This window comes from Phaseolus vulgaris, chromosome 11 (genome assembly GCF_000499845.2).
Source record: "Phaseolus vulgaris cultivar G19833 chromosome 11, P. vulgaris v2.0, whole genome shotgun sequence".
Taxonomy (NCBI): Eukaryota; Viridiplantae; Streptophyta; class Magnoliopsida; order Fabales; family Fabaceae; genus Phaseolus; species Phaseolus vulgaris.
This window is the reverse complement of record NC_023749.2, coordinates 3,047,355-3,075,308: the sequence shown is the minus strand read 5'-3', so window position 1 is coordinate 3,075,308 and position 27,954 is coordinate 3,047,355. Positions and strand designations below refer to the sequence as shown.

General features: G+C 28.3%; 3 protein-coding genes across 3 annotated transcripts; 1 reads left to right on the top strand and 2 right to left on the bottom strand.

The window, feature by feature from the left end:
• Positions 1 to 134: 134 nt before the first annotated feature.
• Positions 135 to 2,467, bottom strand: LOC137818938 (eukaryotic translation initiation factor 4B3). Its single transcript, XM_068622603.1, has 2 exons — positions 1,266 to 2,467; positions 135 to 449 (listed from the first exon to the last, which is right to left on the bottom strand). Exons 1-2 carry the CDS (start codon positions 2,339 to 2,341, stop codon positions 410 to 412), a joined length of 1,116 nt encoding a protein of 371 aa, XP_068478704.1. The 5' UTR covers positions 2,342 to 2,467; the 3' UTR covers positions 135 to 409.
• A 2,619-nt stretch (positions 2,468 to 5,086) lies between these two features.
• LOC137821515 (probable magnesium transporter NIPA6) lies at positions 5,087 to 8,711 on the bottom strand. Its single transcript, XM_068626145.1, has 9 exons — positions 8,345 to 8,711; positions 8,114 to 8,170; positions 7,921 to 8,011; positions 7,672 to 7,832; positions 7,445 to 7,572; positions 7,211 to 7,348; positions 6,086 to 6,178; positions 5,866 to 5,983; positions 5,087 to 5,716 (listed from the first exon to the last, which is right to left on the bottom strand). Exons 1-9 carry the CDS (start codon positions 8,475 to 8,477, stop codon positions 5,622 to 5,624), a joined length of 1,014 nt encoding a protein of 337 aa, XP_068482246.1. The 5' UTR covers positions 8,478 to 8,711; the 3' UTR covers positions 5,087 to 5,621.
• Positions 8,712 to 14,729: 6,018 nt separating this feature from the next.
• On the top strand, positions 14,730 to 21,052 carry LOC137825186 (endo-1,4-beta-xylanase 5-like). The gene is made up of 7 exons (XM_068630862.1): positions 14,730 to 14,857; positions 16,661 to 16,707; positions 16,807 to 17,026; positions 17,108 to 17,271; positions 18,289 to 18,387; positions 18,951 to 19,739; positions 20,465 to 21,052. The coding sequence occupies exons 1-7, from the start codon at positions 14,767 to 14,769 to the stop codon at positions 20,822 to 20,824; spliced, it is 1,770 nt and encodes a 589-aa protein (XP_068486963.1). The 5' UTR covers positions 14,730 to 14,766; the 3' UTR covers positions 20,825 to 21,052.
• The last annotated feature ends 6,902 nt before the right edge of the window (positions 21,053 to 27,954 follow it).

The window sequence follows — 27,954 nt, the reverse complement described above, 5'->3', positions numbered from 1 at the left end:
CATTTGCTGTGTTGAATAAAAACCTACGTAACATGCCATCTCTACTATCCAAGTCGCAACGTATACATAGATTATTGAGTTGAACAATAATATGATTCATAAAAGAATGTTTTAACGCAATGCAAAATCCGAAATTCACCAACAAGCTAATATAGATTACGAATGATATAGAGGGTTATTACGCCAACATTTTCCAACAAACATATTCATAAAAACCACTGCCTAAGCTACCAACACTTCTACCAAAAATGTCACTTGACTGTTTCAGTATTAATTTCACAATAAAACATAAAAAGATAGGACGGACAAAACTTCAATGGGAAACAAAAAATAAGTTTTTGATATCCAATGTTCATTTCCAACTCTCCTGTCTGTCAATCTGCAGAGACCATAAGTAAATGGTAGATCTTCAATTTTCTTCAACGTGTTCATCTTCAACTTTTTCAGCACTGCGTTCAACAACAAACAGCTCAACAGCAGTAGCAGTATAAATAGAACAAAATAAAAACACATGTAACAAACAGACTCCACAATTTGCATAGGAGAAAATATAAATTATGGCATGCTCTAAGCACCATACAGGATTATGCTCACTTTCCATTCAAATAATGACATTTCAAGCTTGATTTACCAGTTTATCGTCTTTTTAATTAAAATAATGCTTAGCTGACAAGTACACAAGGAAAATGACTCAGATGCCATCATAAATTAAGAACATGTAACAATTTCTGCTTGCAGATCTTCCAACAATCAAGAATCAGGCCAGCTAAATGACTCAAAAGCCTAATAAAATTCTTGAAATCCAGGAGAGACAGCACCACTATATGCTTCAAATCATATTGGCATGGAGAATACAGAAAAGTCAGTGATCAAAAGTGTTACCTAAGAGGTATGATACATGATGAGTCGTTAAGAAACTGTTTAAAAAGATCCCAAAAGACAAAACTACAAATTTACTTGAATAGACAACAAAAAAAGTACATCGCATTAGACATGTGAAGGTTATGAGCATCTCACAATTAGATAGAGTAACACAGTACACACAAATGAACTCGTGGGAACAGATTGAAATGGCTAATTAACAATTCTGAGCCCTTGGTTCATTACATTTTCCCATTTTGGCATCAGCTAGGAATACACATTGAATCAATCAGTAACCAAAGAAGCTAATACCAGCAAGAAACACCCCAATATGATAAAAGACACACAGCACAATCTTAAGCACAAAAAAAAGTAACTAAGAAGAAATAGTATCAATGACAAACCTTTTAGGACTTTCATCATCAGATTGAGGCTTCCTCCAACTCCTCTCAGTGCGACTTTCAGGCAAAGCAGGTCGTCCTCCTCCATTGGAAGACCCAAAACTCCTCTTCCCAAAGGAATCACCTCCAGCTGTCTCCTTAATCTTCATGCTATCAAGCTGTTCATCAATCTTTTTCCAATCTTGCCCTTTCTCCGCCAAAACCTGCTCCCTTGGCCTTGCTTCTCCGAACGGATTAACCCCTTTAGGCTTCCCCACATTCCCATCCGGGCCTTCATTGCTCACCGACAGAGACCGAGGTTGCAAAACAAGCCTAGGTCTCCCTCCACCAACACCCACACCAACACTCACAGTCTCAGTACCAACGTTGGACTCGCCCTTCTTCTTGTTCCAGTCCTCGGAATCAGCGCCGCCGCTGGAGCCAAACCCAACAACCCTCCTCTCTCTCTCAAACCCTCCACCGTTGGAGCCGAATCGCCGCTCCGACGGCCCAGACGACTTATTGGAAACCCAGCTCTCCGATTCGTCAGCGCGCGACTGCGAATCGAAGAACCCTCCTCTGTCCCTCTCCTTCCTCTCAAACCCTCCCGAAGGTTTCTTCGCCGCCGCCCAATTATCAGTCTCGTCAGCGCGAGAAGGGGCAAGCTCGCGATTCGAATCCCTAGCCCCAAATGAACCGTTCCGCCTCGGCTCGTCAGAAACCCTAGATGAACCCCAACGCGAATTCGACGAGTCGTCTCCCGAGGAATTCCTGTTGGGGCGGTCGCCGTAGGAGCGGAACCCGCCGCCTAGACGGGTGCGGTCGAGCTCCTCCGCCGTGCGCTGGCGCGGGCCGGTCGGGAGGACGACGGGATCTTGGTCGGCGAAGGAGGTGTCGGGCTTGGCAGTGAACTCAGCGAGGGAGATGGTCTGCGCCTTCTTCTTCTTGGGCTTGGTGGCGGCGGCGACGGCGAGGGAGGGAAAGTCGGCGAGAGGTTTGGTGTCGTGGATGGTACTCTGTTGAAGGAGTTCTGCCTCGTGCTCCTCTGAATCGATGGCCCACGCGCCGGGCTTTGACCACGCAGACACTGTAGCCGCCATTCTCTGATTCGCTTCACCACCGCAGTTTCTTTCCTTTCTTTTTTTCTCTCTCTTTTCTTTGTTCTGTGGCGACCTTGCGTTTTTCTTCAGCCAACCACTGTTACACGCTCAACACTTATATAGCCACCATCGTCTTTCGCCAAACGTTCCTCATTACCTTAATCTTTTCATAATTTCGTTATTATCTTTTAATCAAAACTAACTTTTTCAAATTAAATTCTAATATCTACCAATCAAATTTTTTTCTTTCTTCTAATTCTTCTCAATCTTTAGTTCCTCCTATTTATTTCAAACCACTGTGAAGTGTTAAAATAAGAATAATTTTTACTTGTAGGTTTAAACGTAAATCAAAATTAAATTTGATGATAGAAAATAAATAAAAAATACATGTAAGAATAAAACAGGAATAAATTCTTAATTTAGTAGATACATTATTGACTCTCTAAATGATTAATAATTATTAAATTATTTGAATAAAGTTTTTTCTTCTGCGAAATAAGTTTAATGTGGCCAATTTTGTTTTATACAAAGTAAAAATAATAATGTCTTATATTTTCTAGTTATTATGTTACATAATGATATTCTTTTTATCCTTAAACGTAAATTAGTTTTTTTTAAATCATTAAATTGTGACTAGTTTTCTTCGATTTGTATTCTTGTTAAAATACATACTTTTAAAATTTAAATATTTTCAAGAGATTTTTGATAAATTCAAAATATTACAAAATATACTATATCTTACTTTATCTTTGACATAAATAGAAAATATTACATAACAATCTAAAAAATGTTATTGAAAACATTTTAAAAGTGTTGGTGAACATCTCAATCAATATACAAATAAGAATAATGATATATAATGTTAATCATAAATTAATTAATTTAATAGATATATAAGATTAATACAAGGTTAATATACGTATTAACTAAAAACTTATCCGTGTTGAGGTTCACTACATACCTATAAATAGGTTTGCTTTATGTAAATATAATCTTACATTTTTAATAACATTTGTCACTTTCAACTAATCAAGGAGATTGACTTGAGTATCAGAACACCTCTTTTAGGTACACATCTTCACTCTACACAGAAGGAGATTATCAACATTGTGAAGAGGACATCTTAAAAGAAAATACATACTACTAGGCAAGAGTGGAGACTTTTTCTGTTCACAAAGTAATAAAAAACAAGATAATAAACTTAAGAAAAGTTATCATTGAAATCTTGTCACTTACGGTGTTTTAGTGGGTTTCCATTATCCTTATCTTGACCTACAAGTTTGACATGTTCGAGATACTCTTTTTTCTATAAAATAATTGTACCTATTAGACGATAATAATTCATTTATGGTGTTGAATGGAATGATGGTGGTGTGGTGGAAGATCTATAAGACATTTTTTATTACCTAAATTTTTTTTATAAGTGTAAGAAATTGATTGAAAAGAAAGTTTTCCAATAAATTGTTGATGATGGTTCATATTTATCAAAAGGGAAAATGATTAAAAACTTCACTAAGTAATTTTAAGTTTTTTTTAAGTGGAAAAACGCAGTAGCCGCTTTTGCTTATGGTAAATCTGTATCCGCAGCTGTCTCCCCAGATACTACTTATGGTGGGTTTCAATAGATCTATTTTCCACCTATCAAGGTGATTCAATACGAATAAGTCATAAACATTTCATATAAGAAAGTCAATATATCACTTTCAACCCAAAACCTTAAGAAAATGATTTTTTTTTTCTGAAATATTGCTCGTTCTTACTCAATGTGAGACAAACTCACGTGTTATTTATCAGTGTACTGGTTTGTTAGATTTTTTATATTAAAAAATGCTAAAATGATTTGATACCAATAAATCATGAATATTTTTTATATAAAAAAATCAAGACAACTTTCTTAAAAATAATGAGTATATGAGTTTTTTTTTCTTTTACTCATCATACAAATTCCTTAGAAGTAATATGTTGAGAGATATTTTTAAAGAGTTGAGGTGTTAATAAGTACATGGGTATAATATGGGTTGTGTTTTATGGGAGTGAACAAAAATGCACTAGTAAAAATGAACTAAAGTTTTGCATCCAATGCAGTTGCAGTGTGTTATCTGTTAGGTGAAGTCCTGTTTTCAAACACAATTTTAATATATAAAAAATTATGCAATACTATTCTATTTTTCAACTAACAAAACGGTTGATTCTATCATGAGTTTTTTTTTTTAATTTTAAAAAATATTCCGACGAAATAATATTTTTTGACATTACTTTAGCTTTTGTTTAAAAGAATAAGTCGTGCTATAAAATATGACCTTTACTTATAAAAGTCATCCAGCTTGTCCATTTATTAAAACTCACCAGTTTTCTCCAATTCGTAAATTGGTCCACAAAATTGTACTTCATAAGAAAGCTTATTTTTCTACCTTATCCATTAATTTCATGTCCCACTTTTTTTCACCAAAATTTATTGAAAAGTGGAAATTCTAATTCCGGTCTAAAGAAACTGGAGAAAAGGTGCAAGTTGATCAACATTAAGATTGACACCAAGTTCGCGTGGAATTGAAGCAACAATTTAATGAGTTATTATATGTAATCCACAATAAGTGAGGAATGGGGATAGAACAAAGTTTTCCAAGATAGATGCCAAGCAAAAGCAGGTGCTTTGATGCGAATAACTGTATTCAAAATTCTCTATATTTGATAGTGCCCTCAAGTATTGAGAAAGAAAATCAGGATAAGAAAAAGGTAAAATAAAAATGAACAAAATAATAGACTTTTGCTGGTAAAATAAAAATGGTTCAATGAACAAATAATCGACTTTTGCTGCAGAAGATCATAAGAATAAATATCTTCACCATCAACAAACCAATAGATCTGTCATTTACCTAATTCAATAATTAAATGAGAAAATACAGACAGAACTATATGAACAATTACTCACTTCCTACAACATATCAATATGTGTGTGTGCGAAGAAAAATTACACTGGCTAAGACGCAGATAGAACATGACATGATCGCTCCAAAAATTTTGTTGTAATGAGACAGCAGCAATCCCATTTCAGTTTGGAAATGGTTTCAGCATTTGAATCACGATTATAGTATGTCGCAAGTTCTGAGATGGCTCTAGTCAACAGCATGCAAAGCAATGGTTAGAGAACTATAGCACCATTGATGCTTGAATCTATTAAACTCCAGGACAAGATATCCACACTGCAGAAGCAACACATCATATGACCATGGGCAGCTCATGTCGTTGTATTGGCTCCATCAACCTAACCTCGTAGGAAAACTCAACGGTCAAGATAGTCTGACTCGTGTATAAGGATGAGGTGTTCATCCTCCACATCCTTCATCGAATCCTCACTAATGAACCATCTTGAGGGCTCTGCATCAGATAGAGAACATACCATCACTTACTTAAGTTTAATTGCAATAACGAAATCCCTACGAGTTGTAAAAGTCTATCAATGCATCCACAAACAAATGGAAACTGGCATGAATAAGACAGAAAGGAGTATGTTATTATGTATGTACTTTGCATATTAGATTCTTCCTGTTCTCTAGTCATGTGCAATATGATTGTTCCTGAAAGAACGGTGATGAATCCGCATATCTCAGAGGTTATGCTGCTAATATCCTGACCAGACCAATCCTGAAAGTAAATAATCAAGCCTATCACATCATATTGTTCAACAAAAAAGAAAAGTTGAGATATAACCAAAGGAATCAAAGAAAAATGAACCAATTATCATACCTTAAACATTATTGCACTGGCAATTATTGTAAGAGTTGTGAACATTACATAATATACAGGAGAAACAATTGTAGCATTGAATGTATCCAGAGCCTGAAATAGTTTAATAGTGAAATGAGGTCAGGATTTGATAAAAGCATTTGGGCTATACTTGTATAGATATATCATACATTGATGATAAGAAAAGTTTATATCAATGGGAACCTAAAGAACCGTATCAATTGAGAAAGGATTAGTGGAATTCTGTTGCAAGTCAGCATAAAAAAAAAATGTTCAGATCAGCATGTAGAAAGAAAACCTCCCCAGACTAAGTATAATTACTTATGTAGAGGATAAAACTGTTCACAACATCGTGTTTTACACTTCTATGTATAAATTTCAGTGGGTCGTATTTCAAGATCTGTATGCAGTTCAAACTTCAATTTTTTTCCCAGTTCATACTTAAATGTGAAATTTCAGAATGCGTGATTACCAACTAAATCAATTCTTTCCTGGACTCCTAACAATTAGAATGCATCAATTAGCAATATCAATTACTTCACATCACACTTAGCTGAAATGTATGAAAACATGAAGTAGGGGCTTGTCTTGCTATCTACATGACCAGCTGTTTATAGTATGCATGAAGGAAGGGCACGTCACTTGCAAGCCATCGCCTTATAGACAGTATGAGTTATATATTGATTTTAATTTAGGATTGTTTTGATAAACTTCTCTATAAGTACTTACGAAAATAGAAAATAAGAAAAGAAATTGATAAGTTCTTCCATGTACTAAAACTATTTTTTAGAAGTCCTTATCTGTTAGCCTCTTCAAACGAAGATTTTTAATTTGTACATAAACTAAGTTTAGCATGCAGAAAAACTTATTTCATTTTTTCTTCTAATTTTACTTTTTTTAGAAGCGTTTATTGAGAAGTTTATCTAAATATACCTTTAATCTAATTCAAAAAGCTCTCAACTTTTACTCTAATTACCAAAACTAGAAGATCGGCCTTTTGATCTGTTTTCCTCTTCCAAGTAAAAAACCATAATCATGCATCAAATGCAGGCCAAAGAAGCAAATTTTCCCTTCAATATATGTAAACAAGAGCCTATAGTCTCAGTCGTAAGTTCCATCACTCACCCTATTAAGGTAATTCAACTGTGTAATAACACAGATTGTTGCCACACTAAGAAAAAACCAAGTCTGAGGATAAGCTATTTGACTTATTCCATCAAGTGTAAGCTTTATTGCTATTCCAATGGCTTTTATGCTCACAACCTGAAAAATGTAATAAAATTCACGTATAAAGTAGCACACAGTTAGCTAAGCATTGCAATATCGCTATGAAACTCCATCACATAGAGACTTAATTACCGTAAGTGAGCCAACTAATGAACAAATTCCTAAGTAAACCAGCATATTATTCTGTCCATAGCGAGGTTCAAAGTGTATGATCAAGACCAAAACTCCTGAAACTGTTGCCATCACGTAAATCAGAAATGCTGCAGGAAAGAAAGGAGGGAGAGAGAACAACGGTTAGGATACCAGAATATAGTTATGCAATAAAGAGAAATTTAAAACGGGATAAAATAAAATCCAACCTGGTTGAGTGGCCAGATCCCATATTTCTTGGACAGAACTTGGAGTCTGCTCCAGTGGCGCATGGATGACAATAACAATTGAACCCACAATGCAGGATACACATCCCAACACCCCCATCTTAGGAAGCCGCTCCTTCAACAAGAAGTGGGACAAAACAGCGCTACCCACGGATACTTCATATGTTAGTTCCACCATACAAATACAAAATCCACCAAAACTATCAAAATTTTATTCAAAGCTAAGAGTACCTAACTATAATACTAAGTGCACCAAGGGGAGTAACCAGAACTGCCGGAGCATAGATATAGGCCACAAAATTTGCAATCTCCCCAATAATCACTGCAAGCACACAGTTCAAGATCCAATTAAGTTTAATTTCAAAACACAAGATAATCCGAGTACAAGAAAGAGTGAGAAAGGAAATAAAGTTGCCACTCTTACTCGTTACCATGCCAGCCCACCAAAGCGGCTCTAGCAGATAAGTATAACCGCCAACTCCTGAAATTTTCAAAAATCAAAACCTGGATCACAAGCTAACAAGTATACATAGGATCTGATCTAAAACACCATACACTATACAATCTGAAATGTTGATCACACACGGAAGAACATCGTAAAACGGTAATTTGGTAAACAGAGTTGAGTGATTGGCAATGAAGAAAGAGAATTGACCTGCACGAGTACCGCGTGCAGCAGCACGCTTAAGACCCTTCTTCTTCAAGATGAAGCTTGAACCGATGAATGCACTGGAACTCATCGCCAGTACTAACCCCTTGCAGTTATCCGAAACCCCCATCTCTGTCATTCCCTCAATTGCTGCAACGTAACGATTCACCGTAGAAGAACAAACGCTTCGATTTCCCCGCCAAAGAAGAAGCAATGAAATTTGATCAAACGTTGTGTTTTGTGTTTCGTGTTGTGTTGTGCTGCTTCTGTTTTCAGAGGAGTAAACTTGCTTAACGCGGTATCCTTGAAGACTAAAGATGCGAATGCGAATGCAATATCAAAATCGCGAGACCCTTTAATTTTAATTCATAATAATAAATAATAATAATAATAATATTATTATTATAGTCCTTCACTTAGCAGAAGTTTCCGCGCGGAGTAATCCCGTGCTTCGTGAGAAACTAGCCCTTACATGCACCCGCTGCTGATGGGATATTTGTGTTGATCCGTGTTGCAACGTGTAAGACAGGTATTGGTTCTACTATTTTGCTTACATCAGTGATGATGACGTGGCTGATTCCTTCACACGCTACACGGATTCAGGAAGTGGGATATTTTCGCTCTTTCTCTTTCACTCTTCTGTCATTAGTTTTCGTTTTTTTTTTTCTTTTTGGTTTTATCTGCTATTGGAATTGTGGTATTCTATTCTTGTCCTTTATCCGTTGAAGATATTGGATAATTATCTAATGAATGTAAAACAAAACCACTCACTCATACTACATATTCAAAAATATCTCTCATACCTAAATTAGGATATTATTTTGAAATTATTAATTTTCATTATTTTCAGTATTATTTTTTGTGTTCTTATGTTATGAATATTTTCCTTAAACAACGATGAAACAATAACTTTCTATGTGATCTCATTTTCTTTAATATAAAATTGTATAAGTATGAGTATGGTTGGTATTTTATTATGTTTTGGATTATATAATTTACGTCAATGAATAAGCATTTTATAATATCATGAAAAGTAATAATGAATAAACCTAAGATTAATAATGACGATATAAAACTATTAAATGATTGGTGTGAAATAATTATTATCAAGATGTTGTTAGGATTAATAAATTATAGTATTATATATCATGATCAAGTGCTGTAATCATTAGTGAGTAATTAATATTAAAATGGTGGGTTAAAATTGAATCAGGAAACTAATTAAAGTTAAACAGTTATATTTTAGAAAAACTAAAAAATTATAACAAAGTAAAATACTTAGAATAGTGTAATAAGAAAGACGAAGATTTATAAAACTATAACTGTGAAGTAATTAAAATCATATATTTTATTATTATTTTATCAAAATATTGAGTACACATGTTCTAATATAGTTGAAGTAACATCATGATTCAATTTTTACATCATTTGATTATGATACAAACTGATACTGAGTACCTGAAATTATAATCTAAAAGTAGATAGCACATGCATAAAATATTTTAACTATTTTTTTTATTGAATTTATATAAATAGTTATAAATTTAAAATATTATTATAGTTGAATGTTTATATCTGAGATATTACTCAATTTTTATTAATAGTGAACTTTGTCGACTTGCTGATTGTTATTTAAAATTAATCATGATATTAGAATCCTCCTCCAATCTATAATTTGTTAAGTAAATTTTTATAAATTATTTTATAGGATAAATTTTGAAGGACTGAATTATGAGGCTCGGATAAGACTCTTAAATGGTATGTCCGTGTCGAAGATACATATCAGATACCGATATTTTTACGACACTCGTAAGACATATATCAATGAAATGTTCAATTCAAAAAATATTTATTGGGTTTCTGATAATTCTAACACGATTCTAACACAAATTTAAAACGAAGAAGTACATTAATTTTATAAAAACTCAAATTTATTGTATAAATTTTTATTATGATTATAAAAATAAGAAACAAATCCTTTTAAACTAACCATGAAAAAACATCTTTCTGCTTAAAAGAAAAAAAATTGAAACATGCACAATGTAAATCTTTATTATCAATTTATATAATATTATAATTATATAATATATATATATCCGTATCCTAATTTTAAAAATTAAAAATTATACGTATTTTTGTAGTCATATTATATATTAGTATCCATATGTTAGTATTTATACTGTACTTGAAAAAGAAGAAAATACTCAAGTATCGTTGGTGACACATAAATTAAACTTTTAATAATTAATTAATGTAATTTAACTTAAAACAGTGCTTTTGATGATAAGTAAACACTATTTTTTTAAACTTTCAGAGTACTAGAATTCCAATAAAAATATTAATTTAAAATATCTAATCAAAGTTTATAAACTTGTCGAATAATTTAGTGAACAAAATCTTATATTACATTACAGTTTTTGGTGTCAAAGGAAGTTTCCCTGTGTTTCTTTCTCGTACGTGGCATGCACGTTTAACATCGTGTACGCTTAAACAGAAATATTATTTACTTAATGATTTTTTTTTCGGTTCCATTTTATCAGGGCTGAAATAAAGCAGAAACAAAAGGCCCAAGGCCCAACCTAGATTCAGCAATCTCCAATGGCCCACTATATAAAACCCTGACAACCTGGCTGACAATAAAATTTAATTTAATTTTTAAATAACAATATTAAAATGGTTAATTAATCTTTATTTTATTCTTTAAAATAAATCTACCGTTTTATTACTTGGTAGACTATACTTCTTAATCTGTTTAAATTTTTTAATATGTTTTAATTTTAATTTTCAATAAATAAATTTTTAACTAGGTGTAACCTTAAATCCTTTTCTCTTTTAAAAAAAACCATAAAATGATTATGATTAGGAGTGTTCAGAACTAAATCCAAAAAAACTGAAAATTAATCTAAAAATCGAAGGCGTTTGTTTCATTTTGCCGTTTAATCCAAATTGAATCAAATCAAAATTAATTATTTAAATATCATATTACATATTACTTCACTTATATACTATGCAGAGTTTTTTTTTTAATGTACCCAACTTAGTTGACACTTATAAAATTATTGTAAAAAAGTAATAAAATATAAAATATATTTCAAAATATGAATGAGGTGAAACAAAAATTATCTTGGTAGTTTGAATGTTTTATAATTAGTCTCGAGAGAGAAAACTATTAAAAAAAATACATAACGATTGATTTTCATAATTATGTTTTAATTTCAAACAATATTATATTATATGGGCACGAGATTTTGTAAAATTTATGAGAAATAGATCTTGAGTGTTATTTAATATTTATATCACAGTATATATAGATATAATTTGTTTTGTTTGATTTGAATTGTTAACATGTGTAAGTAAATTATTTCATATTATAAAAAAAATATTTAAAAATAAAAATATTTAATTATTATAAAATATACAAAATTATACATTAAAATAGCAAAATCCATCCAAATCAAATTGTAAAATTTTTGATTTTTTGTTTATGTTCGAATGTATATGAAGTAAAAACCAAATCAAATCGCTTCACGAAAATCTTAATTGTAAACATAGGTTTCAAGGAGAGACATATAATGCAATTTGCTATAAAAAAAAAGTGGAAAGCAAGACAAACATTTAAAATTTACAAATGTAGATTTTATTTTATAATTTATTTTAATATATTTCCTTATTTACTTATAATAAATAAGAAACTATTAATAATTTTTCCTTTAATGGTCATATACTTGCAGTATTTTTTTACTAAATATTCAAATTTAAAATTTTATTGATTTTTCTTAATTTATACAGATAGATCTGTAAATGGCATGTATATATAATTTTGTAGAACAAATCAGACATATTAGTCAAAAACCAACTGACATTATCTCTCACAGATTTATATATTTTTTTATATTTCTTATATATTTTACGTAATAGAGTATTTATTCTCTTTAAATATATCATATTTATGGTTTGTTTTCCATTTAAATGTATTTTTACTTCTAAACATGTTATTATTCTCATTAGTTCGGATAAATTTACCTTTGGTATTCCAAATTTAAAATATATCTTTTTTATTTTTAACATGCACTTAAAAATTACAAATAATTTACATCACATTATACTTTTATTTTATTTTTTACATTGCTAACACTAGTGCAAAATGTATAAACAAGTGCGGTTTATTTGCGGTTTTGCGTTCAAACGTTTTTGTAAAAAACGCGGTGACATTTTTGTAATTAAGTTCATTTACAAGGGCGGTTATTTATATAGTCGTCCTTGTAAATCAAAACGCGCTTGATTTACGAATGCGGCTTTACAAATAACCGCCTTCTTAAAACTTTTTTAACCCTAATTCAGAAATGCGCCACTTACGTTTTGATACTCTTATTTCTCTCGCGCTTCGTTTCTCTTATGTGCTTCCTCCATTAATATTAATTGTGCTCCCATTTTTCTTTATCTCTCTTCTTTGCATTGTCTTCATGCCATCGGTAAGCATTGTCTTTCTCTTTTCTTCTTCACCATTGATTTTTGTATGTTTTGCATTTGTGTTTTCCTTGTCGCGGTTGTTGCCTTCATTGGAGAATTTTTATTTGCGTTTTTTGGACTTCCATTGGATGAAATACGAAGATGTATAATATGGATGCACTAGAGATCAAAAGAAATGCTAAAATAATGATCATGTTCTTTGAAAAAAAGATCAAAGTGAAACCCTAAACGCCTCTCGTAAATGTGATTTATAAATGTTTTACATAACCGCATTTATAAATCGAATTTACGAATGCAGCTATATATAGTCGTCTTCTTATGTCTTCCATTTACAAATACGGTTATATATAGCTGCCTTCTTATCTTTTCCATTTATCAATGCATGCTCATCAAATGCGGTTATATAATCATCCTTATAAATGTAAAATAGTCGAACTCATTTTGCTTTTATGCACCAGTGTAAAATGAACACTTGCCTAAATTGAACACTCATGATAACTAGCAACATCAAAAAAATGTTACTAAATCAAAGAAAATGTTACTAATAGAAACTTGAGATAGGTTGAGTATGAGTGATTGAGAGAAAAGCTTATTTGTCTTTGAGAGAGAGAACGAGACACAATGAGAGTGATCAATCACGTAGAAATGAAAGAAGAAGATGGAGATGGAGCACGACAAGACGGAGACCGAGCATGGAGAATGAAACGAGATTCAGAGTGAGAAGGAGGAATGAAACTGAGATTGAGAGAGTAAGGAGAGTAAAACGAGATTGAGAAGCGAAAGAAGAAGACTGAAACAAGAATGTGAGAGAGTTACAAGAATGGGATTGAGATTCAGGAAGAGGTTGTGATAGTTTTTTAATTTTTTTTAAAAAACATTATATTTAGATTTAGGTGATATTTAAAAGATAGTTTAAATTTATTTATTGCAAAAATTATTTATAAAAATATGTTACTGTGTTATTTTGTTTATGATGACATTTATGTAAAAATTGTTACTATAATAATTAAAATTTATGTTTATTTTGTTTATAGTAACATTTGTGAAAAAAAATTGTTACTATAGTTATTAAAATTGTTTTATTGTAACATTTTAAATAAATATAACTATGAAAATGTTACTATAGATAATAAATGGTGTAGTATATATTTGTTTTTTTTTTTAAATATTTTTTACAATTTTAATATATTTGAGTCACACAAACTATATTTTGCCAATAAAAATGATGGCTTTCTTCGTTTAATAAGTTTATAATATTTAAAAATGGATTTTATCTAATCAAATAAATTATAACTTAAATTAAGTTAATAGGTTAAATCTAATTATAGTAATTGTAACCTAAATTCAATTAGATGATTTTTTGTTTAATTTATTTAGTCTATAATCTAATTGAGATTCAATGACTAATAATTTTATTGAGTATATCTATTTTAAAAAATAAGAATCATCACTATCACAAATATATTAAGATAAATAAATGATTAACTTTAAATAAAAGTTATACAGAATATTATGTATTACAATCCTTAATCCTTAATCATGATATGTATATTTTAACACTGACCCAACAGGAAAGGAAAATATCCATGAAGACTTTATAAATAGACAGAACAATCAAGACAGGGATCACCATTACAAGACCTTATAAATAGACAGAACAATCAAGACAAAGGTCACCATTACCAGAGTACGACTAAAGAGAAGAAAACAATTGTTCATCCGGTAAGAGTTCCTATCACACTCCCTTTAAAAAAAATTAAATTTATTTTAGTTTTTATCATAATTTTTTTCTAATTTTATTTTTTTTACATCCTACCAATTACCAATCACATAGGATCATGATAATGCTGAATAAGAAAATATAACCTATTTAAAGTACAAGTTAAATCATACCAACATAAGTGGATCTTTTAAGCAAATGTTCTCATTTTGTCAGCTTTAAATAAGAGCAATCCTTAATGCATCAAATGAAACAGGTTCCAAGAATTTTGCAGGTTGGAACCAAAACTATGAGTCTCATTCTTCTGCTGTGTCTCATCCTTTTGAGAGGTTTATCTTCTTCTTCTTCTTCTTCTTCTTTATGCATTTCTATGCTCACACTTTTGCTATATACCAAAAATTTATGTAACCAGAAAGTAATTTCTCAATAATATTTTAGCACCCTACAGTGATTTTGCCATGCAAGCAGGGCCAGAATTTGGCCCTACCAAATTTGTTTTTGTAAAAAGTAGTTTGATACTAATTAAGCTATTCATTTTATTTGAAGGATTTGATTGTAGAAATAATATATTTGAGTGTTATTATCACTTTTTTTATTATATATTTTAATAGCATTATGTTCCCCACTTTAAGAAAAATAATATCATGCTTTTAATAAGAGTTATTGTGAAGAAAATAAAAAATAAGTCTTTGTTTTTTTAGATTTTTTTATACTGTATGAAATATTTGTATTTCTTGTTCTTGATTTGAACAAGAAAACTATCTTGCTTTGCTGAAAGACATAGTTATATATTTGATTTTAGTCGTTTGAGTATTTTAAATGTTACAAACCTATAAAAGTGTTCGTTGTTTTTGGATTTTTGATGGCATTAATTAAGACGATATTATATTTTTAAATTTGTACTTTATATGCTATTTAATAATTCTGATTTTATTGATACATATTACATCACAATTCTAGAATCTTGAAATGCCAATCTGATTTTTAGAATATTGATATTCTTTATAATCTAATATTTTGTTATTGTATAGGTTAATTGCATTTGTAACCACGATAATTTATGGAAATTTTTATACTAATTTAATTATAATTAATTTGAGAATCACGGATTTGTTTTTGATGATTAATCTTTATCGATCGGTGATTCATAAATGTTTTTCTATCAGTATTTCAGTTTATATTTAATTTGTTTGGTTTTTCTTGTTTTTGTTGGTACACCTTTCTCGAAATAACCTGGTAACTAAAGTTATTCATTTTCATTTAACAAATTTTTATAATATAATTATGAGGCGTAATATTTGGCCACTAAAAGTCACAATGTATTTAATTGCAATAAATATAGTTGTTCATAGATTTATTTGCAATTATGAAATTAAGTCACTTCTCTTACTATATAAATTGAAAAGTTTGTTTTCTAGTAGTTAATAGGTGTGGTTATGATGTACATGTGTATCAATATTTGACAATACTCATCCTCATGAAATGATTAGGATGATATTTAATAAAGACTATGGAAAGGAATAAGTTTATATTTTTATATTAAGAGTATATTTGGAAGTGTTGAATTAAGAATTTTTTTAGTCTTTTTTTAATGCTATCTCAACCTTCTCATTTGTATGAGGTTGGTTTCTTGATATATTTTTTTCAAATATTTGTTTTTTAAGTGGTTTTTCTTTTCTATTTATAGGGATCTGGTGGAACATTTTTTTGTGGAAGAGACTTAGGATTATTATTTTGTATATGGATTGAACTACCTCTAAAATGGTTCATATTTATTCATTTTTTTATTACTGATAAAATTTTTTTTTTTCTAATTTATAATTTTTAATGAAATTAAATTAAATATATTTATAAAAAATAATAAATTATCATTTTTTAAAATTTGATTTTGTTGTTCGATATTCTAATTATAGATAAAATCACCTTATAAATTAATTTCATAAGGTTGAAGTTGACTTAAAATTTATTTTTTCACACATCTTATTTATAGAACTAATATATATTTCATTTGTTAGTACTATAAATTTTGATGTTTTTAGAAGATTTAATTAAAGTTAAAGTTTTTCATTCATGTTATTATTGAATCATGTATGATAAGATGAATTTATTTGTCTCATTTGTTTGTACCACAGGTTTTGAAGTTGATGCATTAGAATACGATTATTCTGCAAGTATTGAGGTAAATATTTATATTTTCAAGTGTGTTTGTTATTACATATATTAACATTGTTTTATTTTAAAAATTCTGATAATGAGTTAGATATGATTTGAATCTCAGTGTCTTACACATCCATTAAAGCCTCAATATAAAGGAGGAATCATTAAAAACCCAGAACTAAATAATGGAGTTGAAGGATGGACTTCATTTGGGGATGCAAAAATAGAACATAGAGAATCATCAGGCAACAAATATGTGGTGGCACATAGCAGAAAAAAAGCTTATGATAGTGTCTCTCAAAATATTCAAATAGAAAAGGACAAACATTATACTTTATCTGGTAAAATTTGTACTCAAAGTTTATAAATTATTCATTGTTTTTGTCATTTTTAAGGTTTTGATACATGAAAGATTTATACAGCTTGGATACAAGTGAGTAAGGGGAATGTCCTTGTAACTGCATTTGTGAAAACAAGAACAGGATCAAAATTTGGTGGTGCCATTTTTGCTGAGACTAATTGCTGGTCTATGCTCAAGGGTGGTTTCACAGCTGAAGAATCAGGACCAGCAGAGCTCTATTTTGAGGTACACTTTTTTTCATCAAATTTTATAACAATTTACTTAGAATTTGACTTTAAGAAGTTAACATAGATTTTTCAATAGACTCGTATTAAGATTGTCACTACAAGAAAATCATCAAATAGTTACACTATAAGAAAAATAATTAGTTGTTATAATAACTAAATTAAAGATCATTTTAGAAACTTAAAAAAAAATTGGTTTCTAAATTAGTTTCTATTATTGTTAAATGATTTCTAAATTGGTATCTAATTAACAACTAAGGTTTTAACTACCAATTATTTAGTTTCTAAATTTGGTGGCAAAAACCTTGGTTGCAATTAGATACCAATTTAGAAACCATTTAACAATAATATAAACTAATTTAGAAACCAAAAAATTTGTAGTCTCTAAAATGGTTTCTAATTTAGTCACTATAACAACTAGTTATTTTTTGTCACTAAAAATTAGTTTCTATTTCATTATTTTCTTGTAGTGTTATTAAATTTAGAGACAAAAAATAATTAATCACTATATTAGTTAAATTATATACTAATTTAGGTACTAAAAATTATTAATATATAATATGATTTCTATTATTAATAAAATATAATAAAAGAATTTATAAATTTGTATATAAATTTGCCACCAAAATTTTAACTACCAAAATTTTAGATTTAGAGTCTAATTTAAAACACAAGTAGTTAATAGCTAAAACCTTGGTAGCTACTAGTTAAATACCAATTTAGAAACTACTTTAAATTTTTTTTATTAATAATAAAACTATTTTAAATACGAATAATTTTTGTGTTTACAAAATGATTTCTAATTTAATCGATATAATGACTAATTATTATAGTGTCTAAAATTAATTTTTATTTAATGATTTTTTTAATGTATTTATTATTAATCAAATGGAACGCAGGGATATATATATATATATATATATATATATTTATTTTTATTTTTTTTATTTTTTTTATGAAACTAACTTGTTTGTAATTTATACAATTTTTGTACTTATCAATATCATGAACTATGTAGGGAAACGATACTTCCGTCGATATATGGATAGACAGCGTTTCCTTACAACCATTTACAGAGAAAGAATGGAGTTCTCATCAAGATCAAAGCATTGAGAAGGTAAACATTAATTATTAATAAAAACATCAATATTTTAATTAAAAAAAAAATAGACTTTTCTAATATTTTCTATATTAACTATAAGTAAAATAGTTATTCATGGATGAAAATGTTGCATGTCTATATTCTCTATATTAACTACATGAGACTCAGACACTTTTCTTAAATGACGTATCTGTGTCGGACACACGTATTGGTATCGATACTCGTACGACACTCGTATGATACGTATCGGTATTCTACATTTTAGATATTATACGTACGTATCTCTATATCCGTGTCGTGTCAGTGTCCGTATTCGCATATGTGCTACATATCTTGCTATTATCTCATATCACAATGGGTGTCTTTAACATTCAAACACTATGATTTGGATTATGAAGAATAGCAAATAAAATTCAACAACACACTTCTTTATATGGGAGTTTGTTAGTTGAGATATGTTTTTTTTTTATGGTTTGTATAAGAGTTGGGTCATTCCTAAAGTGATTCTATCTATCCGTTTTTTCTTGTTGATATTAGAAAAAACATGAACATGCTTATATGTGATTTGAAATTGGCAGATTCGCAAGAGGAAGGTATTGATCCAAGCACTGAATGAAGAAGGAAAACCTTTAGCAAATGCAAATGTATCTTTTGCATTGAAGAAGTTAGGTTTTCCTTTTGGGAGTTCCATGAACAAATACATCCTAAACAACAAATTATACCAAAATTGGTTCACCTCTAGATTCACAGTGACCACGTTTGAGAATGAAATGAAGTGGTACAGCACTGAAGCTGTGAAAGGTAAGGTAGACTACACAACTGCAGATGCTATGTTGCAGTTTGCTAAGCAGCACAACATAGAAGTTCGAGGCCATAACGTGTTTTGGGATGATCCTCATTACCAACCTAGTTGGGTTCCTTCACTATCCCCAACCCAACTTTCCTCTGCAGTGGAAGAAAGGGTCAAATCTGTTGTGTCAAAATACAAGGGCAAGCTTATTTCATGGGATGTTGTCAATGAGAATATGCACTTTTCATTCTACGAAAGCAAACTTGGAAAAACCTTTTCAGGCAAAATCTTCAATGAGGTTCACAAAATTGATGGACAAACCACTTTGTTCCTGAATGACTATAACACCATTGAGGAAATTAGTGATGGTGAATCAAGCCCAGCAAGGTACTTGCAGAAGATTAAACAAATTCAGAGTTATGCTGGGAATAGAGGAATCCCAATGGGAATTGGGCTTGAGTCCCACTTTTCTCATGCTATTAATTTTCCCTACATGAGATCATCTTTGGATTATCTTGGTGCCACTCGTTTGCCCATTTGGATTACAGAATTAGATGTTGCAAGTCAACCTAGGCAGGTAAAGTTCAACTCTACCAACTTGGTACTTTATTTCAATGGAATTCTTATTTTCATGCTGCAAATTGGTGTTGTTAGCATAATAGGATTTGGTTTCCAAGAAATTATTAGATGGTCTTTAATCGTCACACACATGTATATAATCTCAATTAATTTTTTAAGTAATCAATGTGCATAAAAGAATTAGTAAAACTCGTTTATAACATGCGGAAATCAATTGACGTTGGAGATCGCACATCGACAACATCGGTTAGGTTTATTGTATATAAAGACATTTTATAGTATATAAGTAAATGCAAACCTGGTCTTAGGAGTCAGTTTTATAAGGTTGAGTTAGACTTATTCACTTCTTAGTATAGTATCAAAGTCATTTAGAGTTTATTTTAGCGAAAGTTTGTTGTAACAATCAGACCACCCATTGTATAGTTCTACGAGTTGATAGCCTTGACAAGAGGATGTGTTAGAGATCTCACATCTACTAGAGATAAAAGACATTTCGTATGATATTTCATAAGATATTTTATAAGATATATAAGTGAGTACAAATCTTTCCTTACGAAGTGTTTTTGTAATGTTGAGTTAGACCTAAAATTCACATTGAAATTATAATAATTTGTTTCTTTTGTCTTACATCCATGATTATGAATATTATTTTTTTTTGTCTCCTTTATCCATTTATTTGCATAATAAATACTTATTAGAGTTTTTGACTTATGATTTGTGTAGTTACAATACTTTGAACTTGCTCTTAAAGAGGCACACAGTCACCCTATGGTGAGAGGCATTGTGATGTGGACAGCATGGTCACCACAGGGTTGCTACAAGCTTTGCTTAGTTGATAACAATTTCAAGAACTTGCCTGCAGGGAACGTTGTGGACAAATTCATTTCTCAGTGGAAATCAAACAAATTATCAGGAGTTACAGATAAAAATGGATTCCTTGAGATCACTCTTTTTCATGGTGATTATGAAATGGAGATTCTTCATCCTAATCAAAAGAACAACACTTTTACACAGATCCTAAAAGTAACTCCCTCAGATAAATCCAATCAAACACAACCACTTGTAAAACTTCAAATAAAGTAACTACTCTTACATATTAAATTTCTAGTTTAGATAATAAAATGTATAATCAAAACGTGAAAAGTTCTCTTGTTAGTTATCTAACAAATCAAAATCGTAATAACATAACATTACCATCAAGAAATAAATAAAAAATAGTATTTTAAAAATCTCTAAGATTTCATAACTTATAACACATATTTTGTTTTATTTTCTTAGTTTCAACTATTTTTCTTATAAAATTATCTTTAAGAAAACCCTTTTTTATTGTGTATTCTGAATACTAGTTTCTTTATGATGTGTATTATAGATTTACATTCCCTTGAGTTAATTCGAAATGCAAGTTATAGTTTTTAAACTATGATACAATAATTTTTTTAATTAAAATTAAATCAGTCACGATAGAAATGATATTTTTAATTGCCCAAGGCCCACTTCTAGATTGATTAGTCCGAAGTGCAGAAAACAAAAGGCCCAAGGCCCACTGATAGATTCAGCAATCAGAAATGGCCCACTACATGAAGCCTTGACAACCTGGCACGCTCAGGATCACACACAACATGACAAATTTCAATATAATTTTTTAAAGCAAACTCATAAAGTGATTGGGTAATACTGTAATAATTAATGTTATAATTAAATATAAATTAAGTGACTATTCAAATCTTAATTATTAATTAGAAATTTTATTTCATTATTCAAACAAAACCATAGTTTATCACTTATTGAAATATACTTCTTAATTTCTATAGCAGTTATTTAATGTATTCACTACTCCCTTGCTACTTTTTATTTTGTTTGGTGATAAGGTGTCAATAGTTATAGCGGTTTTTTTTATACAATTTGTGTGATTTTTATAATTTTTTTTAAAAAATTATATAATTGAATAAGTCTTACTTGTAAAGCTTTAAAATAAAGAAGCCAAGCACGATTTCAGTTTAGATAATTTTTCTTTTGTCTCATTTGAAAGTCGTGCAAGAAAATATATTTTATGAATTTTTTTTAAAGTCCAGCTACCAATCTGCTTTTCAATTTTATTTATTTTAATTATGCATGCTTGGTATTTTTGCTTTTTTTTAAATCATGCTTGTTAGCATGTTTTATGATTTTAAAAATTGTGCTAGTATTTTTTTTAAAAAAAATGTTTTTTAACTCGTGTTTCTTATGATGTTTTTGTGTTTGTTTTTATTATGTAGTGTTTTTGTTTGTTTTTATTTTGTAGTTTTTTTTTTCAAAATCTAAAGGAGTGAAGATGTGATTACGAGAAATTTCAAATTTTTTTTACTAAGTTATCCTTATATCATTGTCATTTGTTCCATTTATCACTTGTAACTATTGGTATATGTTAACAGAGATTTATTGTTTATACAATATCTACCATGTTTATAAATCTCAATTTCATTCAATCTAAAAATAAAAATTATTGTTCAATATATTCAGGTTCAAACTTCATTTAAGAAAAACAAATTATTACTTATATACATAATAAAATAAATCAACTAAATCAAATAATAAAAAAATATTTTTAATGTCAAAGTAAAAAAAATTGGACAGATAATGCCTTAAATATTTTCTTCTCCTTACATTTCAATGTTAACATATATTTTAGTGATATTATTCTAAATTTTTTGAAATTAGTAATCAACATAAGTAATCTCATTAAATAATTAAATTAACGAAATATTTAATTATTTTTAAAAATATTTTAATATATTTGATTAGATTATTGTTTTAAATTATCTAAAATACAATTAATTAACATATAAATAAATGATTAATTATACTATCTAAATTTATAAAAATTAAAAACACAAAAAAAACTACTTCTAAAAAAAAAAGCAATTACTAAATAAAAAAAAAAAAAAAAAAATCACAACGTACAAAGAGAGCACAACTTAAAAAAAAAACTAAAAAAAAAAAGTGCTACATTTTATGTTGGTGATCCATCGACTAGAAACGAGGACAATTTATGGTATATAAGTGGGTGCAAACTTCACCTCATGAGCCGGTTTTATGAGGTTGAGTTAGGCTTAAAGTCTATTTCCTAATATGGTATCAGAGTCATTTCGAGCATATACTCATAAAACATACTAAGAGAGACAACTTCCACAAAAATCAGAAAAAAAAAATCAAAAACATTTGAATGATTTCAAAATAAATAAATAAAAGTGATTGATAGCACGACTTTAAAAAAAATATAAAAAATTTACAAAACATATTTATTTGCATACTTGTCCAATTGCATCATTTCTTTTAAAATTATGTAACTTTAAGAAGAAATTGCACTAGTAATGTAAAAGAACCTAGTTAATGCAGTGATAGAAAAACTGTTTTTTATTATAATGTAAGTAACTTTGATGGTAATAATAATAATAATAATAATAATAATAATAATAATAATAATAATAATAATAATAATAATATTGGTAAAAAATGTTTTTATTTTCACTTTTAGAGGTAAGAAATTTTTATCCTCACTTTTTAATAATCTGGCCTTCCTTAACATATTATTTGATTTTCAGAATTTTATTTCATTCTCTGCAATTAATTGTAGAAAACTTCTATTTTCATGTATATTGCATCAAATGTGACCATAAGGTCCTTCAAAATTAAATGCTCTTAACTCATAAGTCATGGTTTTGTCTACTAACATATTAAATCAAAGCTTTATTTCAGTTACCATTTCCAAAAAAATAAAAAATAAAAAATGCAAATAATAATCAAGCTTTAACAACTAAAAGTATTTTTTAATTCATATCATTTTGAAAAATAAAATTATGTAATCATTTTATCCCAAATACCATTAAAGATGTTGAAAAAATGAAATATGAATCTCATATTTTTGGTTGTGCCTTCCTTTTCGCAGGTTTGTTCAACACTGATGTTAATTACAACCAATAATCTCATAATATGTATAATAACATTTTAATCAGTAATTATATTTTCACAATCCTTATTTTATAGACAACTTCAACTTTATTATAATATAAATGTTTAAATTAAAATAATATTTTAAAAAGCTTATATTAATACACTATTATAATAAATTTGTGAACTAGTTCTTTATAAAATAAGGTCATTGAAATATCATTACTCAAAAATAATATTTGTTCCTTTCTTATAATAATTTTGTGAAAAAAATAATTTAGACCTTTTTTAATACATTTTAAAACGAAATATTTGAGTTTTATATTTTTTCCATAAAAATTGGATCAGTCAATTCAATTATAAAGTCAGTAAACTAATAATGTATTCGATTACTTGTTGTTAAAATGGGAGTCACTAAAAAAAATTCAGATCATAACATATCAATCAATTTTTACAAAATATTATTTATAAAAAAACGTTATTATGTTTTTAAACTTAAACATAAGTCTTATGATATATCAATGATTAATCTTTGTAATATTCAAAACATGATTTTTTTAAAAAAATTATTCATAGTATAATAGACTTTCATCTAGTGTGTTTTTAAAATTATTATATATCATTTTTGTTAACATATGAATTTTTGTTGTAGTCTCCCTATATTTTTGTACTTTTTATTTATTTTATTTTTAATAATATTTTTTTTTATGTGATAACAAATGATTGTCAAATAATTATTATTATTTAAGATATCAGTCTAACATAAAAAAATTTATTTTAAAAAAAAAATCTATATACTTCATATCTTGAGTAACACATAATTATATAATACTCTCATGCTATTTTATTTTTAAGATTCATAGAATCAAATTTAATTTTTATAATCAGTCTCTCCTATAATTTAGGATTAACTTAGTGTCTGCATGAAGAAAAAAAAAAAAAGATACAGGGACACCACCATTTTTTTAAAAAAATTATTTTATTTTTAATTTATGAAGTTTAATTGGAGGACACAATGTAGTTAGCACGTTGTTAAGATGACATTTAAGGGGAGTAGTATAATTAAATAAGTTGTGGTCGAAATATTAATTTGCAATTTTCATATAGAAAAGTATATGTCTAATTTATTGTGTAATTTGATTCTAATATCTAAAATCCCATTATTTTTAATGTGGTGAAGGAACAAAAGAAATATAATTAAATTAATAGGTTTTTTAAAGTTGACTCATTATCATATGATTAGAGTGAGTTGTGTGTCACTTTCATATGTTTCAAAGGTGATTGTAACATATATTTTGATTATGTTCATGAGTGCTACGTGTTCTCAATTTTAGTGTGAAGCACCCAAAAAAGCCTCAGCATAACCCTGAATTGAACAATGGACTTTCATTTGAGATGCAAAAATAGAACATAGAGAATCATTAAACAACAAATACGTGGCAAATCATAGCTGTCTCATAAGGTTTATCAGGCAAATCATAGCTGTCTCACAAGGTTTATCTATAAACATTCTTATACTTTATCTCGTATACTTTATGGTGATATATTTTATTTTTAATATAATTAAAAAGTTACAATTTTAATATAAAAACTTTAATTTCATTAACACTCGTTAATAATTGAAGTAATTGAATACAAATATGGCTTTTAGTAATTTTCTACTACAAAGAGAAAATAAAAGTTAATATGTTTCTTCTGGCTGTTTTTTTGCTTTGTAAATTTAAAAGTATTAGCAATTATTTCAAGATTAATTATATATTTTATTATTTTTAATAAATATATTATTGGATATCTCACATTAACTATAAATTATAATATTTAATAATATATAAATTGATATAAATTTAATTTTATTATGTTTAGTTAGATTTAAAGTTAATTTTTTTAATATGATATTAGAGTTATTTACTGATTTTATTAGACCACCCATAAATATATTAGAGTTAGTTTGCATCCACTTATATACAATAAATTGTTTTCATCCCTCTCCAACAAACACACAAATTAACAATTTCAAGATATTGAAAATGATGTCATAAATCACCTAATAAAAATTTTAAACTTTTATAAATATATAATTTTAATTCACAATATTAAAAAATATTAAGAATATGCCTAACTAGAATTTCAAACTGTTATTAAATTAAAATAATATTTTATTTTTATTTTCATATATGAGTTAAACCATTTTTTCTAGTAGTTAGAAATCCTTCTAAAGCATTTTTAAAAACTCCCCAATCAACCAAAATTCCTCATAAATGTCAGGGGTCATATGCTTATATGCTTGAAAGGACAAACTGCGACAAACACTGGTAAAATAAACACAAAAAAGGACCTTTCTCTTTAATAATTCTTAACCAGAATAATACTAAAAATAAAATATACAAATATTTATTATATTGAATCCATTATTTACCCTATTATAAATTATGCATATTTTTTTTTTTCTAATGTGTAGCTTCAATATTATTTTATCATATTTTTAAATTAAAAGTGGTCAGCCTACAACCATTATTCTTCACTTGTGATTGTGGGTTGAAATTATGGAGCTTGGGGACAAGTGAGTGAGGATAATGTTCATGCAATAACAGTTGTCGAAACAAATACAACATTAAAATTTCGTGGTGCCAAGTTCTCTTCAATAAAAAAAATATTTCATGATTATAATATCTTATCTCACGCAGAGTCGTTACTCTCAGCAGCATGATGAGTGTGTTGAAGATCTCACATCGATTAGAAATGAAAACAATTTGTGGATGCAAATTCCATCTCATGAACCGATTTTATGGGGTTTAGTTAGATTTAAAGTCCACTTTATAATATCTACATTCATGGAATGGAAAGTGAAGAATAATTTTTATTTTGAAAAAAAAATATGTTTTGTAGTTTTTACTTTTTTTCTCAACTCTCTAAAATCCTGAATGTTGTAGGGCAATAATTATTTTGTCTAAATTTAGATTGAGTGTTTCCTTGCAACCATTCACAAAGAAGGAATGGAAGTCACATCAAGATAAAAATATTGAAAAGGTACTTAATAGTCATTGAATAAATGGAAGAAAAATATCATCAAGAAATTATATTTTTTTTATACACTTCATCCTAATAGCTGGAATTCATGTGAATCTTATAAGAAAATTAAGAAAAAAAAATCAATTTTAGACGTCTCTTGTAAAGTAAATCACTAGTAACTTATTAAAATCATTAAGTGATGTTGATTCGTATACTTACTTTAATTTTCAATCATTAAGTAAAAATTAACAAGACTCGTCAACTATATATAATATAATTGTTTCTAGAGCATAATAATTTTACACCGTCACTTAACATAGCACACTAAAAGATATACAATGTGTTTGGTTAGAAAAAAATTCATACATTTTCAAAAAATATCCTAGCCTTTTAAAAATATTTATTAAATTAAAATAATAGTTAAAGAAGTTTTATTTTTTACATTTGTATGCAAAAATAAAAAAAGAAAATCAATGTACATAAGATTAGTTATGTTATGACTTTGCATACTCACATGACGAAGGTATTAATCTGAATAGTTAATGAACAGAAAAAATATTTATCAAATATAAATATTATTAGAGATATTTTTTTGACTAGATATAAAAGTATTTTATAATATATAAATAGACATACATTTGTCTTTATAAATAGATTTTATAAAATTGAATTATACTTTATTAAAAAATATATTTTTTACAACAAATTGTCTCTGAATTATAAGAAACTTTGAAAACATTTTCTCTGACAATAAATAAACAATCTCTCTTTTATATCTTTCATACTTAAAATGGAAATAAAAGATTTATTTAAAATGGAAATAAAAGATTTATGAAATTTTTAGTTTCTTACAAATTTGATATTCTTAACCTTACGATTTTGGAGGAAGTGAAGAACCAATGCAAAATTTTATTCTTAAATTATTCTAAAGTGATGTGTTTTTATCTTTTATTTTCTTTAATCCATCTGGTTTTTATTTTTCTGTTATATTAAACGTGACCGAAAGCTTTACGGCATGTTTTGTATGATCTATTAATTTTAAATTTTTCATTGGATTCATCCTTCCAAATTCAAGGAGAATCAATTATGTTGCGTGTTGTTCTTCCTATTGTTCCTTCTTTATTGTCTCACTCTCTATGTTTTAACTTCACGTGCGAGAGTTATTGTCTCCTCTTTGTTTATACACTATTATTATTAACAATTAACGATCACAAATAAAAAAATTGATAATATAGAAGGAAGTTTTTCCAGATTCAATACTACATATCTAGGGCGAC